The sequence below is a fragment of the Nicotiana tabacum genome, chromosome 10 (genome assembly GCF_000715075.1).
Source record: "Nicotiana tabacum cultivar K326 chromosome 10, ASM71507v2, whole genome shotgun sequence".
In the NCBI taxonomy this organism is placed as follows: domain Eukaryota; kingdom Viridiplantae; phylum Streptophyta; class Magnoliopsida; order Solanales; family Solanaceae; genus Nicotiana; species Nicotiana tabacum.
The window spans coordinates 91,427,782-91,438,903 of record NC_134089.1 but is presented as its reverse complement, the minus strand read 5'-3'; the positions used below and the strand labels follow the sequence as shown (position 1 = coordinate 91,438,903).

General features: G+C 33.6%; 1 protein-coding gene across 2 annotated transcripts; it reads right to left on the bottom strand.

Moving 5' to 3' along the window:
• Nucleotides 1-7,821: 7,821 nt before the first annotated feature.
• LOC107826805 (putative serine/threonine-protein kinase WNK11) lies at nucleotides 7,822-9,793 on the bottom strand. Of its 2 annotated transcripts, none has more exons than XM_016653838.2 (3): nucleotides 9,670-9,793; nucleotides 8,919-9,422; nucleotides 7,822-8,502 (listed from the first exon to the last, which is right to left on the bottom strand). In XM_016653838.2, the coding sequence occupies exons 1-3, from the start codon at nucleotides 9,670-9,672 to the stop codon at nucleotides 8,080-8,082; spliced, it is 930 nt and encodes a 309-aa protein (XP_016509324.1). In that variant the 5' UTR covers nucleotides 9,673-9,793; the 3' UTR covers nucleotides 7,822-8,079. The 2 variants fall into 2 exon arrangements, with proteins under 2 accessions (XP_016509324.1, XP_016509325.1); XM_016653839.2 differs by having other exon boundaries at nucleotides 8,919-9,416; nucleotides 9,670-9,782.
• Between the last annotated feature and the right edge of the window lie 1,329 nt (nucleotides 9,794-11,122).

Below are 11,122 nucleotides of genomic sequence, written 5' to 3'. Positions count from 1 at the left end.
TCATGTTTTACGTTTTTTTTAAATTCCAAACGGAACAGGGTGAAAAGTGTGCGTCAAGAGCGCGTCCGCGCTCAAGCCGCGCTCGTCAGGCAGAGTCAAAGTGGATATGCGCGGTCCAAGTGCGGCCGCGCATGTCCTGTCCGGAAAATGTGTCATTTTTTGTGTAGGATAAGGTGTAATTGTTTGGGCTCAACCCTACTTGGCATATATACATGGAAAAATGGTATTTTGAAGAGGGGTGGACATACTTTTGACATATTTTAGACCTAAGGAGGCTAAGGAGACCGAGATTCAACCTAAGGAGGCAGAGACACAATAGGAGCAAGGCGGGAAATTCTTCTACAAATTTTTCCTTCCTCTTCCTATTTTTCATTGTTGGTTATGACTTTTAGTATTGTAGTTTTACATACTATTATGAATAGCTAATTTGTTATCTAGGGTTTGATGGAATCTTGTGTAGGATAAATTCTTGTTATGTTTTTATATAATTGAGCCGTAGTATTTTCTCTATTTGTTCAACTATATTATTCTTGTGGTTGATTGAAGGGCCCTCAATTAGTTGTGCCTATTTAGTATGTATTACTCGAGAGAGAGTGCATATTTAGGTAGTTGTTGAACAACACACTCCCGACGTATGTGAGGAATCAATAACCAAGGGTTTAAAGGTGGGATTAGGGATAACGAAACCTGGGGTGCGATATAAGTGAGTTGTAATTAAAGCCAGCTAGCATAACTCAGGAGAGTATGTCTAGTAAATTGTCGTAATTACTCGGGAGAGAATTACAACACACAGAGCGCTCATGATCGGTAGAGAAAACTTAGGCGAAATTATAGAAGACATAGCGGGAAGGATTCCGACAATTGGGAAAATCATAACTCTAGACCTCCTTAATCTTTTCTCCAACCTGTAGTATCTTTAGTGTTAATTTATTATTTTAATTTGTTAGTTAGTTAGTTAAACAAAAGAATCTTAATATCTATAAGTTCAAGCTTGTATTCTTGGTGATAGTGAATAACTGTAGCTAAGCCTTAGTTCTCAGTGGGATTCGACTCCGAACTTGTAAATCAGATTATATTTGTAACGACTGCTTTGTCCTTATTATAAGGCATAGTTGGGCGTGATCAAATTTTGGCATCGTTGCCGGAAAATTGATAGTGTAGTTATAGCTGTATATATTGCTAGGGTTCAAGTTTGAACTTTTATTTTGTTTTGTTTTTTTTGTATTTTTGTTATAACTGTTGATTTGAGAAACATGACATCTTGGAATTATAGGAATTTAGGTGTAGATAATTCTATTATTGATATCCATACATATTATGAAGGAAATCACCTTTGAAAAAAAAATTCAAAACGTTCCTGAGAGCGAGTTATGTGCACCAACTCAATACTATTTGTGGAATGTGTGTGATGTGTATGGTGGTAAAAATAGTCACTTTTATGGCTGTGCTTATATTTCTTATCTTCCCCCAACCCCTTACTATTATGATTCTACCTTTTTTCTGAAGTTAACAGGAACAAAGAACTTGGGGATGCAGACCTGAAGGAGATCAAGGATATGCTAAAGTGCCTTCTGGAACAAAATAATGAAAAACAATTGCAGATAGAAAGGCAAAGGCAACTATTTGCAAGTTTCAGGCTCAATTAAGTCAAGTGGTTGGAGCTTTTAATGCTCAACAAGCCAATATTGAGGATAGTAGCCAAGAAGAGCATAAATTTGATGTATTAATTGGGGAGGTCAGAGTAGAACATCAACAACCTAGCCAACTACAATTTGAGGATGTCAATGTTGAAGAAGTGAGACTAGACTCAGCCAAGGACTTTGAGGATATAAATTTTGTTGACTCTAGTATCATTGATGTTGAGGATGTTGAAAGTTCTGAAGTTCATGTATTTGAGCGCATTGGTCCACACTCCAATCATTTTTCCACATTATGTTTGGATGATGATATGGAAATAGAGTCATCCGAACCAATTGAAGAGTCAAGGAATGAGGAACAAGGTGCATATATTCTGGAATTCTTCTTGCTAGAAAAGTCAGGATTACATACCTCATACAAAGGCCAAGGAGTGCATAATACTACATTATTTCCTTGGGCCAGTTAGATTCGTTCCACAGTTCCATGACCATAATCATAAGCTTGAATCAAACTTGGGGTTCAATTAATAAGCTTGAGGTGGAGGCAAAAAGTGATTCACGTCGTGACGCAACGTTAAATCAAGCGCTTATTGGAAGGCAATCCATCTTTATTTTTATTTTTATTTTTATTTTAGTTTATTTTATTTTTTACTATTATATTATTTTGTAGTGTCGATTTTGATTTTCTAGGAGCATGGAAAATAAAGCTATTGGAAGGATACAACAGCAAACCATTGTTAGAACTAAGTGTGAGGTACCCGCACGAAGGACCAGGCCTGGGAGAAGTCTGAGTACACCATCAGATGCTAGTGCTTCGGCCTTTGGCCTACCAGGGAGTTCCTTTTACCCTCTTGTATGTATGGGTGTGCATTGGGGACAATGCACAATTTTAAGTGTGGGGTGAGGAGATTGTCTGGGTGACTTTCTATGCTATTTTAGTTGTGTTAGTTTAATTGAATAAAAAAAAATTCCAAAATTAGAAAAGATTGGACTTTTCCCGGCGATGGATCTATTAGACAATTTTCTTGAGGGATTGAAGTCTAAAGAAAAAAAACAAAAAAAAGATTTTCTTTTGTTAGGTAGTATAGCAATTCCCTCTTGATTTTTCTTTGTGTTGCGGTTCTTCTCCAAGGGTTTTGTTTGAACCGGGTGTAGTTAGTTTTTTATTAGGAATAGGAGCCATTGTGTTTTGAAATGAAGCAATATTTCTTGACTTTGTTATTCTTTGAGAATAGTAATTACTCTGGTTGTGGCGCTTAGGCTCAATTTTTGACTCTTGTATAAGTACCTTAAATTGTATGATCTTAACTTTGCTTAACTGCTTTGACTAGAGTGTCTTGATAAAACCAATCCTGAGTGAGTTATGTGCCATGTGTGTGTGAGGTTTGGGTGTTATTCTGTGCATTGCATTTGATGCCTAGAACTTGCTCTGTGTATTTGCAAAGCGAAATAGTAATTTTGTTCAGTCTTGGAAGTGATATAAGCGTTTCTTTGTTGATCCAAATATGTATATTTTACCCGCCTAATTGTTATGTATCGTAATTAACCCCTTTGAGCCTTTAATCTTGTTTCTTTGGCAACCACATTACAAGCCTTACTCATTTGTTTGAATTAACCATCTATTTGAACCATTGTAACCTCTCATGAACACTTGAATTGTTTATGAACTATGTAAAAGTTAAAGTGTGGGGTGACTAGTTTGGCTTTTGAGTGGAACTAATGAAATAAGGAGAAAGGTGCACTATTTTGAACAAGCAAGATCCACTTGAATTGAAAAAAAAAAATAGTTGTATTGCTGTGAAAAAAAAAGTATTCCTTGATAAGTGGTGACTCTTGATGTAATTGTGCTTAAAGAAGTGTGGGGTAATATACATTGATGTGAAGGTGGAGTTTGGTTTGACATAAGTATGGAGTTTGAATGTTAAAGCATATGTATTAAAGTGCTTAGGGAGGTGTAGTAACTCTTATATCTAAATGTATCCTACCCGTCCCGCAGCCTACATTAAAACCAAAGAAAGTCCTACTTGATCCTAGACTGAATGAGCTCGATTAGTAGAGTAGTACACTACGGGCAATCCTATGGTGCATCTTTTGTGGCATATGAATGTTATTTCTGAGAGTGAGTGAATTCTTTCTATCTTGAGTTCCTAAATGTTCTTAAATTTTATTGTGTGGAACAACTCTCGTCTGTTGTGTGAGGGCACTTGATTCATGAAGGAAAGGTAATATCAGTGATCTCTACGTTAGAGTAATTGGGTGAGTTGTGAATAATGCATGTTACTTATGAGTCAAATCTTGAGGTGAAGATGTTACGCTTTTGTACTTAGTCTATTTTAAATATTCTTTGTGTGATGAGTTAGGAGAATTGTTTAAAAAGGTCGTGTCTATATAAGTGTAGTTTTATTGCTCGAGGACGAGTAATGGTTTAAGTGTGGGGTGTTGATGATAGGCTATAATTACGTATTTTAGTCGCTTATTACACTCTAATTTACTGCATTTTAATTGAGTTTGAGCTTTAATCGCTAGTGTTTTACATTAATTGTGTGTTTTATGCCTTGTATGAGTGATTCTGAGCTATATAGATGTTATAGAATGAATTCAAGTGATTTGGAGCTTTGAATCCTGAGTAAAAGCTCAAGGAATTAAGCCGGGATCGTGTTCGGGGGTCAACGGATGATAATAGAACAAATGAAGAATCAAGTAGGCATATTGCGCACTATGTAGTAGAATACACATAACTTTTTTCTGCAAACTCCATTTGGGCTTCACAATATATGGTTGAACAGCTAACGCAAAGAGCTACAACTTTTATGTTTTACGTTTTTCCAATTTCAATCGGAATAGGGTGAAAAGTGCATGTCAAGAGCACGGCCACGCTCAGGCCGCGCTCGTCAGGCAGAATCAAAGTGGATGTGCACGGTCTGAGCGCGGTCCAAACATGGTCGCGCATGTCCTGTCCGGAAAATATATCCTTTTTCGCGTAGGAGAAGGTGTAATTATTTGGGCCCAACCCTACTTGGTAAATATACATGGAAAAACGGTATTTTGATGAGGGGTGGACATACTTTTGACATATTTTAGACTTGAGAAGGCTAAGGAGACCGATATTCGACCTAAGGAGACAGAGACACAATAGGAGCAAGGCGGTAAATTCTTCTACGAGTTTTTGCTTCCTCTTCTTATTTTTTATTGTTGGTTATGACTTTTAGTATTGTAGTTTTACATACTATTATGAATAGCTAATTTGTTATCTAGGGTTTTGATGGAACCTTTTGTAGGATAAATTCTTGTTATGTTTTTATATAATTGAGCCGTAGTATTTTCTCTATTTGTTCAACTATATTATTCTTGTGGTTGATTGAAGGGCCCTCAATTAGTTGTGCCTATTTAGTATGTATTACTCGAGAGAGAGTGCATATTTAGGTAGTTGTTGAACAACATCACTCCCGACGTATGTGAGGAATCAATAACCAAGGGTTTAAAGGTGGGATTAGGGATAACGAAACTTTGGGTGCAATCTAAGTGAGCTGTACTTAAAGCTAGCGTAACTCGGGAGAGTATGTCTAGTAAATTGTCGTAGTTACTCGGGAGAGAATTATAACACGCAGAGCGCTCATGATCGGTAGAGAATACTTAGGCGAAATTATAGAAGACATAGCGGGAATGATTCAGATAATTGGGGAAATCATAACTCTAGACCTCCTTAATCTTTTCTCCAACCTGTAGTATCTTTAGTGTTAATTTATTATTTTAATTAGTTAGTTAGTTAGTTAGTTAAACACAAAAATCTTAATATCTATAAGTTAGGAATTGTTCAAGCTTGTATTCTTGGTGATAGTGAACAACTGTAGCTAAGCCTTAGTTCTTTGTGGGATTCGACTCCGAACTTGTAAACCGGATTATATTTGCAACGATTGCTTTATCCTTTTTATAAGGCATAATTAGGCCTGATCAATAGTGAATTCCTTGAAAATAGTGAAATTACTCGAACACTCTTACTCAAGGAGAAATTTCCAAAGATTTGAAAATCAAAAGGAAATTATAGGTGTGATTTGTCTGAGAGAAGAGCTTTAAATTTTTTCTCTAATTTCCGCAAAACTAAATTAAAAAAATTTAATATTCAAAAGAAGCTACTACCTATTCTTTATAAATAATACTTGTTTAAACACAGCCTTCATGAAAGTATAAAAAGAAATTCAAACTCGGTCATCCTTTTTTTTTTTCCATCTCATATTCAATATTAATATTGGAGCCTTCATTAAAAAGGAAAATGTTTCCTACCAGAATTTTTTCTATTCTTGTAATTCGAGCCTAAAACTCGTCCTCATGTTTTAATTTATGTGAACCTATTTGGTTGGGCACGAAGTTTAAGGAAAAAAAAACTTTTAGAATTTGTAGTCCTAAACATATCAGAATGGGGTTCAGATTATTTGTGTGGTTATAAAAATTTCTCGTTAAACGTAAAATTAAAAATTTAAGCTAAATTATTTTTAAATTTAAAAAGGGATTATTCTTTTTAAAACGGACAAAAAAAAGTTCATGTAAACAAGAACGGAAGGAGTAATTAAGTATAAAATGATTCTATCCATACCACCTTACGACCACAACCATTGGTGCCAACTATGCTATTCCCCAACTCAAATCAAAATAAGAAACGAGACCGTTATTGGACCCTACAACCAACCTTATGCTTGTGAAGAAATTATATGCCTATGGCCCTACGCCGTCTAAGAACAGCTGTGTTTGAAGACCTTTTTCCTATTTTCCGTTTCAACCTTTTCTTTTTCTTAATAGTGCGAATGAGAATACCTTTTTTCTCTGTTTATTATTCTTTTATTCGGTTTAGATTCGGTTTTTTAAAGTAAGAAATGGAAACTCAACACACGCCAACAAATATTATTGCCCTTTTCTTTATTTGTTTTAAATCTTTTTAATGGTATTGTTTAGTCCAACAAACGACGAATAAGACAGTGTGGCGACAACTTGAGTATGTCAACCACTTACTTTGCTTCTACCCAATGTTTTACGAAAAGAAATAAATCCCTTACATTATGCTAAAGGCTAATTTGGCCCTTTTTTTGCTTAGCTCATTAATGTAAATTTGAATCATTCACAGTTGAAACTAGAAGAATAGCCCGTTCAACTACTCTGACTTGCTTTTTCTCTAATTTTTTATTTACAATAAATGACCTTCTCCTTTTACCAATTCGAAAATTTTGACTTGCCTCATTTGAAGCAGGGGTGTTCATGGTTATCAAAATTAAATCAATTTAATTGGTTTTTAAAATTTTAAAACCAAAACCAAATCAAATTAAATACAAACAATCGGTTTGATTGTTGTTGGTTTGGTTCGGTTTAATTCGATTTTCGGTTCTTAGTAAGCTAATGATAAATCAATAATAGTAAAACAACGCTAGACAATAATCTGAAAATAATTTGCTAAATTTATGTTTTTTCATATATTTCTTTCAAAATTGAAAGTTTAATTACCTGTTTATATGAAAAGAATAAACAAAAAACAAACTAAAAGTTTGCTTTCCCAAGCTTTAGCCATTGTTGTCTTGCAATTTGAATTTGTTTTACTCTTGTGGTGGTTTGTGGTGGTTTTTTTGAACTCTTCTGTTAGGCAAAAGTATGTGCGGAGGGTTAGAGAATTAGAGTCTCTTAATGAAAAGAAAATTGATCGAGTCCTATTGTTTTGCGCTTAGGCAATCTTTTAAGATATAAAGGATAAACCAAAATTCAAAATAACAATTAAAATGCATAAAATATTTAAAATTATTTAAAAAAAGATATTATATTGTATATAAATAATTATTAAATTTTGTTTTGGTTCGGTTCATTTTTCGGTTTTTTAAAATAGAACCAAAACCAAACCAAATATTATCGATTTTTAAAATTTAAAACCAAAACCAATCCAAATCAAGAAAAATATCGGTTTACTTAATCGGTTTGGTTCGGTTTTCGATTTGGATCGGTTTGTGAACACCCCTAATCTGAAGGCTTAATTCTGCTGCCACTTCCGAGGAATGAAAGGTTAATTCATTCCATACAGACACATTAAGAAATTGTAAGTAAATACCGTAAAATTGAAGGATCTATTATTTCATTATCCTTTAAGGTTTCTCAAGATGGATTATTAAGTAGCATAAAGATGAAAACAGTGAATTGACTTATCAAAGAATTCAAAACAAACTTCCACTCTTCCAGTAGTATTTGATATCAAGTTTATGTACAAATTACTTCACCAAAATCCACTCTTTCTATTGTCTTTCTTTTGCAGAAGTTTCAAAAAAAGCAAACCATTTTCTTTCTTCTTTTTGGAAGAAAAAGCAAAAATCCTATCCACAAAACAGATCCAAACCTGCCACAAGTATCACCAAAACACCACACCAAAAACTAATATTGTACTAACTAATATCATATAATAACAATGGCTAACCTAGGCAGGCCAATATTTGTTAATAGCAGTATATTCTTCGTTGTCGTTGTCGTTTTCGTCATCATCAATACCTTCGAAGAAGGGGTCTTCAAGGAGTTCAGAAGCAGAAGGCCTAACCCTGGGTTGAGCAAGACACTTCTCAATGAAGCCCTTGACCTCAGGGTCTTTAACCTTGTCCATTGCCTTAGGCCTCACTCCAGATATTACCTTCTTGTATATCTTGACTACATTGTCACACTCACTGTAGGGTAAATCCAGAGTCACCATCTCCAAAACACACATTCCAAACGAGTAGATGTCGATCAACTCTGTATAATCCTCGTCGTATAGCTCTGGTGCCATGAATTCCGGGGTCCCAAGAACTGAATGTGCTGAATGACTCTTCCCTACTATTGTTGCAAAGCCCAAATCACCAATCTTAACCTATGTCAGCACAATAGGAATAAAGAATAATATTACTCGTAATTCCTTACAAATTTTGAAGCTCATAAAAAGATACAGAAAACAAGCTAAACTGAAGAACTAACATGGATAACAAGAAGACTAATATGATTCAAATATAAATCAAATCTTTTCTTTTCTTTCCAATCAAATCAGTGAAATGAATGAATGCTCCGCGTCCTACAGCTAATTTTTGAATGTACAATAAACATTATCCTTTTTGTGATTGAACAAAATAGCCATGACAGTGAACAACTAATAAAACTATTTCTCAATGAAGAGAAGGATAATTAGATAAACTTGTCCAAAAGAAGGAAAAAAAGATACTTATAAATAACCATTTTGTAGTAACATATTTTTACCAAACAAAGAAAAAAAGTAGTAATTAATAATATTACCTGTCCAACATTGCCATTAATGAAGACGTTACTGCAATTGAGATCCCTGTGAATAACGCAAGGTTCATGTGTATGCAAATAATCCAACCCCTTGAGAATCTGCTTGGACCACTTCTTTACCGCCTTCATCGAAACATGTTTGTGTTTATTCCTATACTCCCTCAAATTCCCTGACGTACAAACCTCCGTTATGAAATTCAAAGTGTTGCGATTTTGGTCCCTCCAAACAGAGTACAATGCGATTATGTTCTTATGCTTTAAGGTTTTCAATAGCCGGACTTCCGAGTATAACCGGTCAATCACCGGCTGATCGTCCATGAAATTCCGTAATTTCACTTGGTTCCATGCTACTTCAATCCCTTCTTCTTGATCAAACGCTCTGTACACTTTTTTCACCGCTCCATAGCCTAAAAGCTCGTCGTATCGCCCGTATCTCCCTGTGGGGTCCACCTCCACAAACGGCTCCGAGTCCCGATCCGATGGATCCACGCTCACGCTCTGCACCTTCACCCATAATTCATCAAATTTATTCAGTCAATTGACGAAGTCGAGCACGTGAATTTTTTATTTAGAATTCTGGTTGTGGCGAAAACAACTAAATTCCAAGGTACTCAAATAGATTCGAGGCCATGTTTTCGGAAAAATTATAAGAAAACATTTAAATTTGACAAAATTAAATGTTTAAACCTTGGATTTATCGATAAAAACATGAACTTAAATTAAAATAAAAAAGAATAAACAAAGGATTTACCATGTAGTGCGAACGTTGCGGGGATTTGTCTTCTTCAAAGAACAAAGGAAGCAAAAACAAAGCGAAGCTGTAGTCTTTTGCTTTTCTCAAAAGTAACGAAACGGAACAATAGGCATGGGAAAAGCTCAAGGGTTTATAGCTGCTGATATTTATAAGAGTTCTTTAACTAGGGTTACCTTTAGTTGACAAACTATCTTAAACCACGGTTCAAACTTGGGTTTAGTTGTCAGTCAATTATTTACTCGGATTAGGTAGAAGCAAAACATTTTAGGATTCGAATTTAATTATTACTCTAATCCTATTTGGGTTAAAGTCGGTAATTAATAGGATACTAGTGGCAAATATTATGGTCTAGTCGTAAAACTTCGTTCTTAGCCGACCATCCAAAAAATGGAAAAATTAAGGAATATGTAATATCTTTGACAGTTTTCTTTCTTAAGTCAAATTAGCATAATTTAGACAGATGGAAAATCAAAATGTGAACTTAATTTAGTACAAAGAAAATGTATACAATAAGCACTCATAGTGCAACAAATAATTATAACACTTATATAATAAATAAATGGTAAATTTATATGATAATCATTAATTGATAACCTGATAAAAATAATAACTAGTAACGTAACATACTACAATTTACACACACATAATATATAATAAAGGAATAAACTTTTCATTTTAATTAAGCCAAGTGGCAAGTTATTAACAAGTCATTTGATAAGCTTACGGAGAGTTTGTAGAGAGATTGTCAAATAAGAAATCCAAATTATGAATAATATATGAATCTCATTTACTATAATTAAATTTTTACATGGCAATCTAAAAGAGAATTTATGGGATATCATTATCAAATAGGTTAAGAATTATATATGGAATCTCATTTACTGTAACTAAAATTTTAATTATTTTAAATCCATTTTGACTCGGCATTCTTCAATTCAATTTTGTTATGGAACTTTGATCTATATTAGAATTATCTTTTTTCCGAAAATATAATAGCAATAATGGCAAATTATGTTAAGCTAAAGTTTTAAATTAATAAACTTAACGTTTTCAAGAATTATTAATGTGTTATTCTTATATATTTATTCTTCAAGAATATTTCTTATAAATATTTCTAATACAGGTCATTTTAATAATAGTTAAAATTAAAACACAAAATATTATGTTAAAAATAACACATAAAGAATATTTAATTACTAATTATATGTACTATTAAAATAAAAATAATGCTAAAAATTATGAAAGACTTCACCCTTGATTATCTCCTGAATGAAACACTAAAAAAATTATTAAGTATAAGTTCTAGATCTCTGGATATATAAAGGTAGAAACTATTATTTTATTAAAATAAAAGGATAAACAAAGATCTAAAACGATATAAGTCATTTGCAAATTATAACGGGAACAAATGATATAATAGTCTACTAAATAAGACTTGATTTTTATTATA

What these genes read in the sequence shown, in the direction of transcription:
- LOC107826805 (XM_016653838.2), bottom strand. An exon ending in TTAATGGCAATGTTGGACAG is followed by an intron (nt 8,503 to 8,918) that starts GTAATATTATTA and finishes GTGCTGACATAG; the next exon opens with GTTAAGATTGGTGATTTGGG.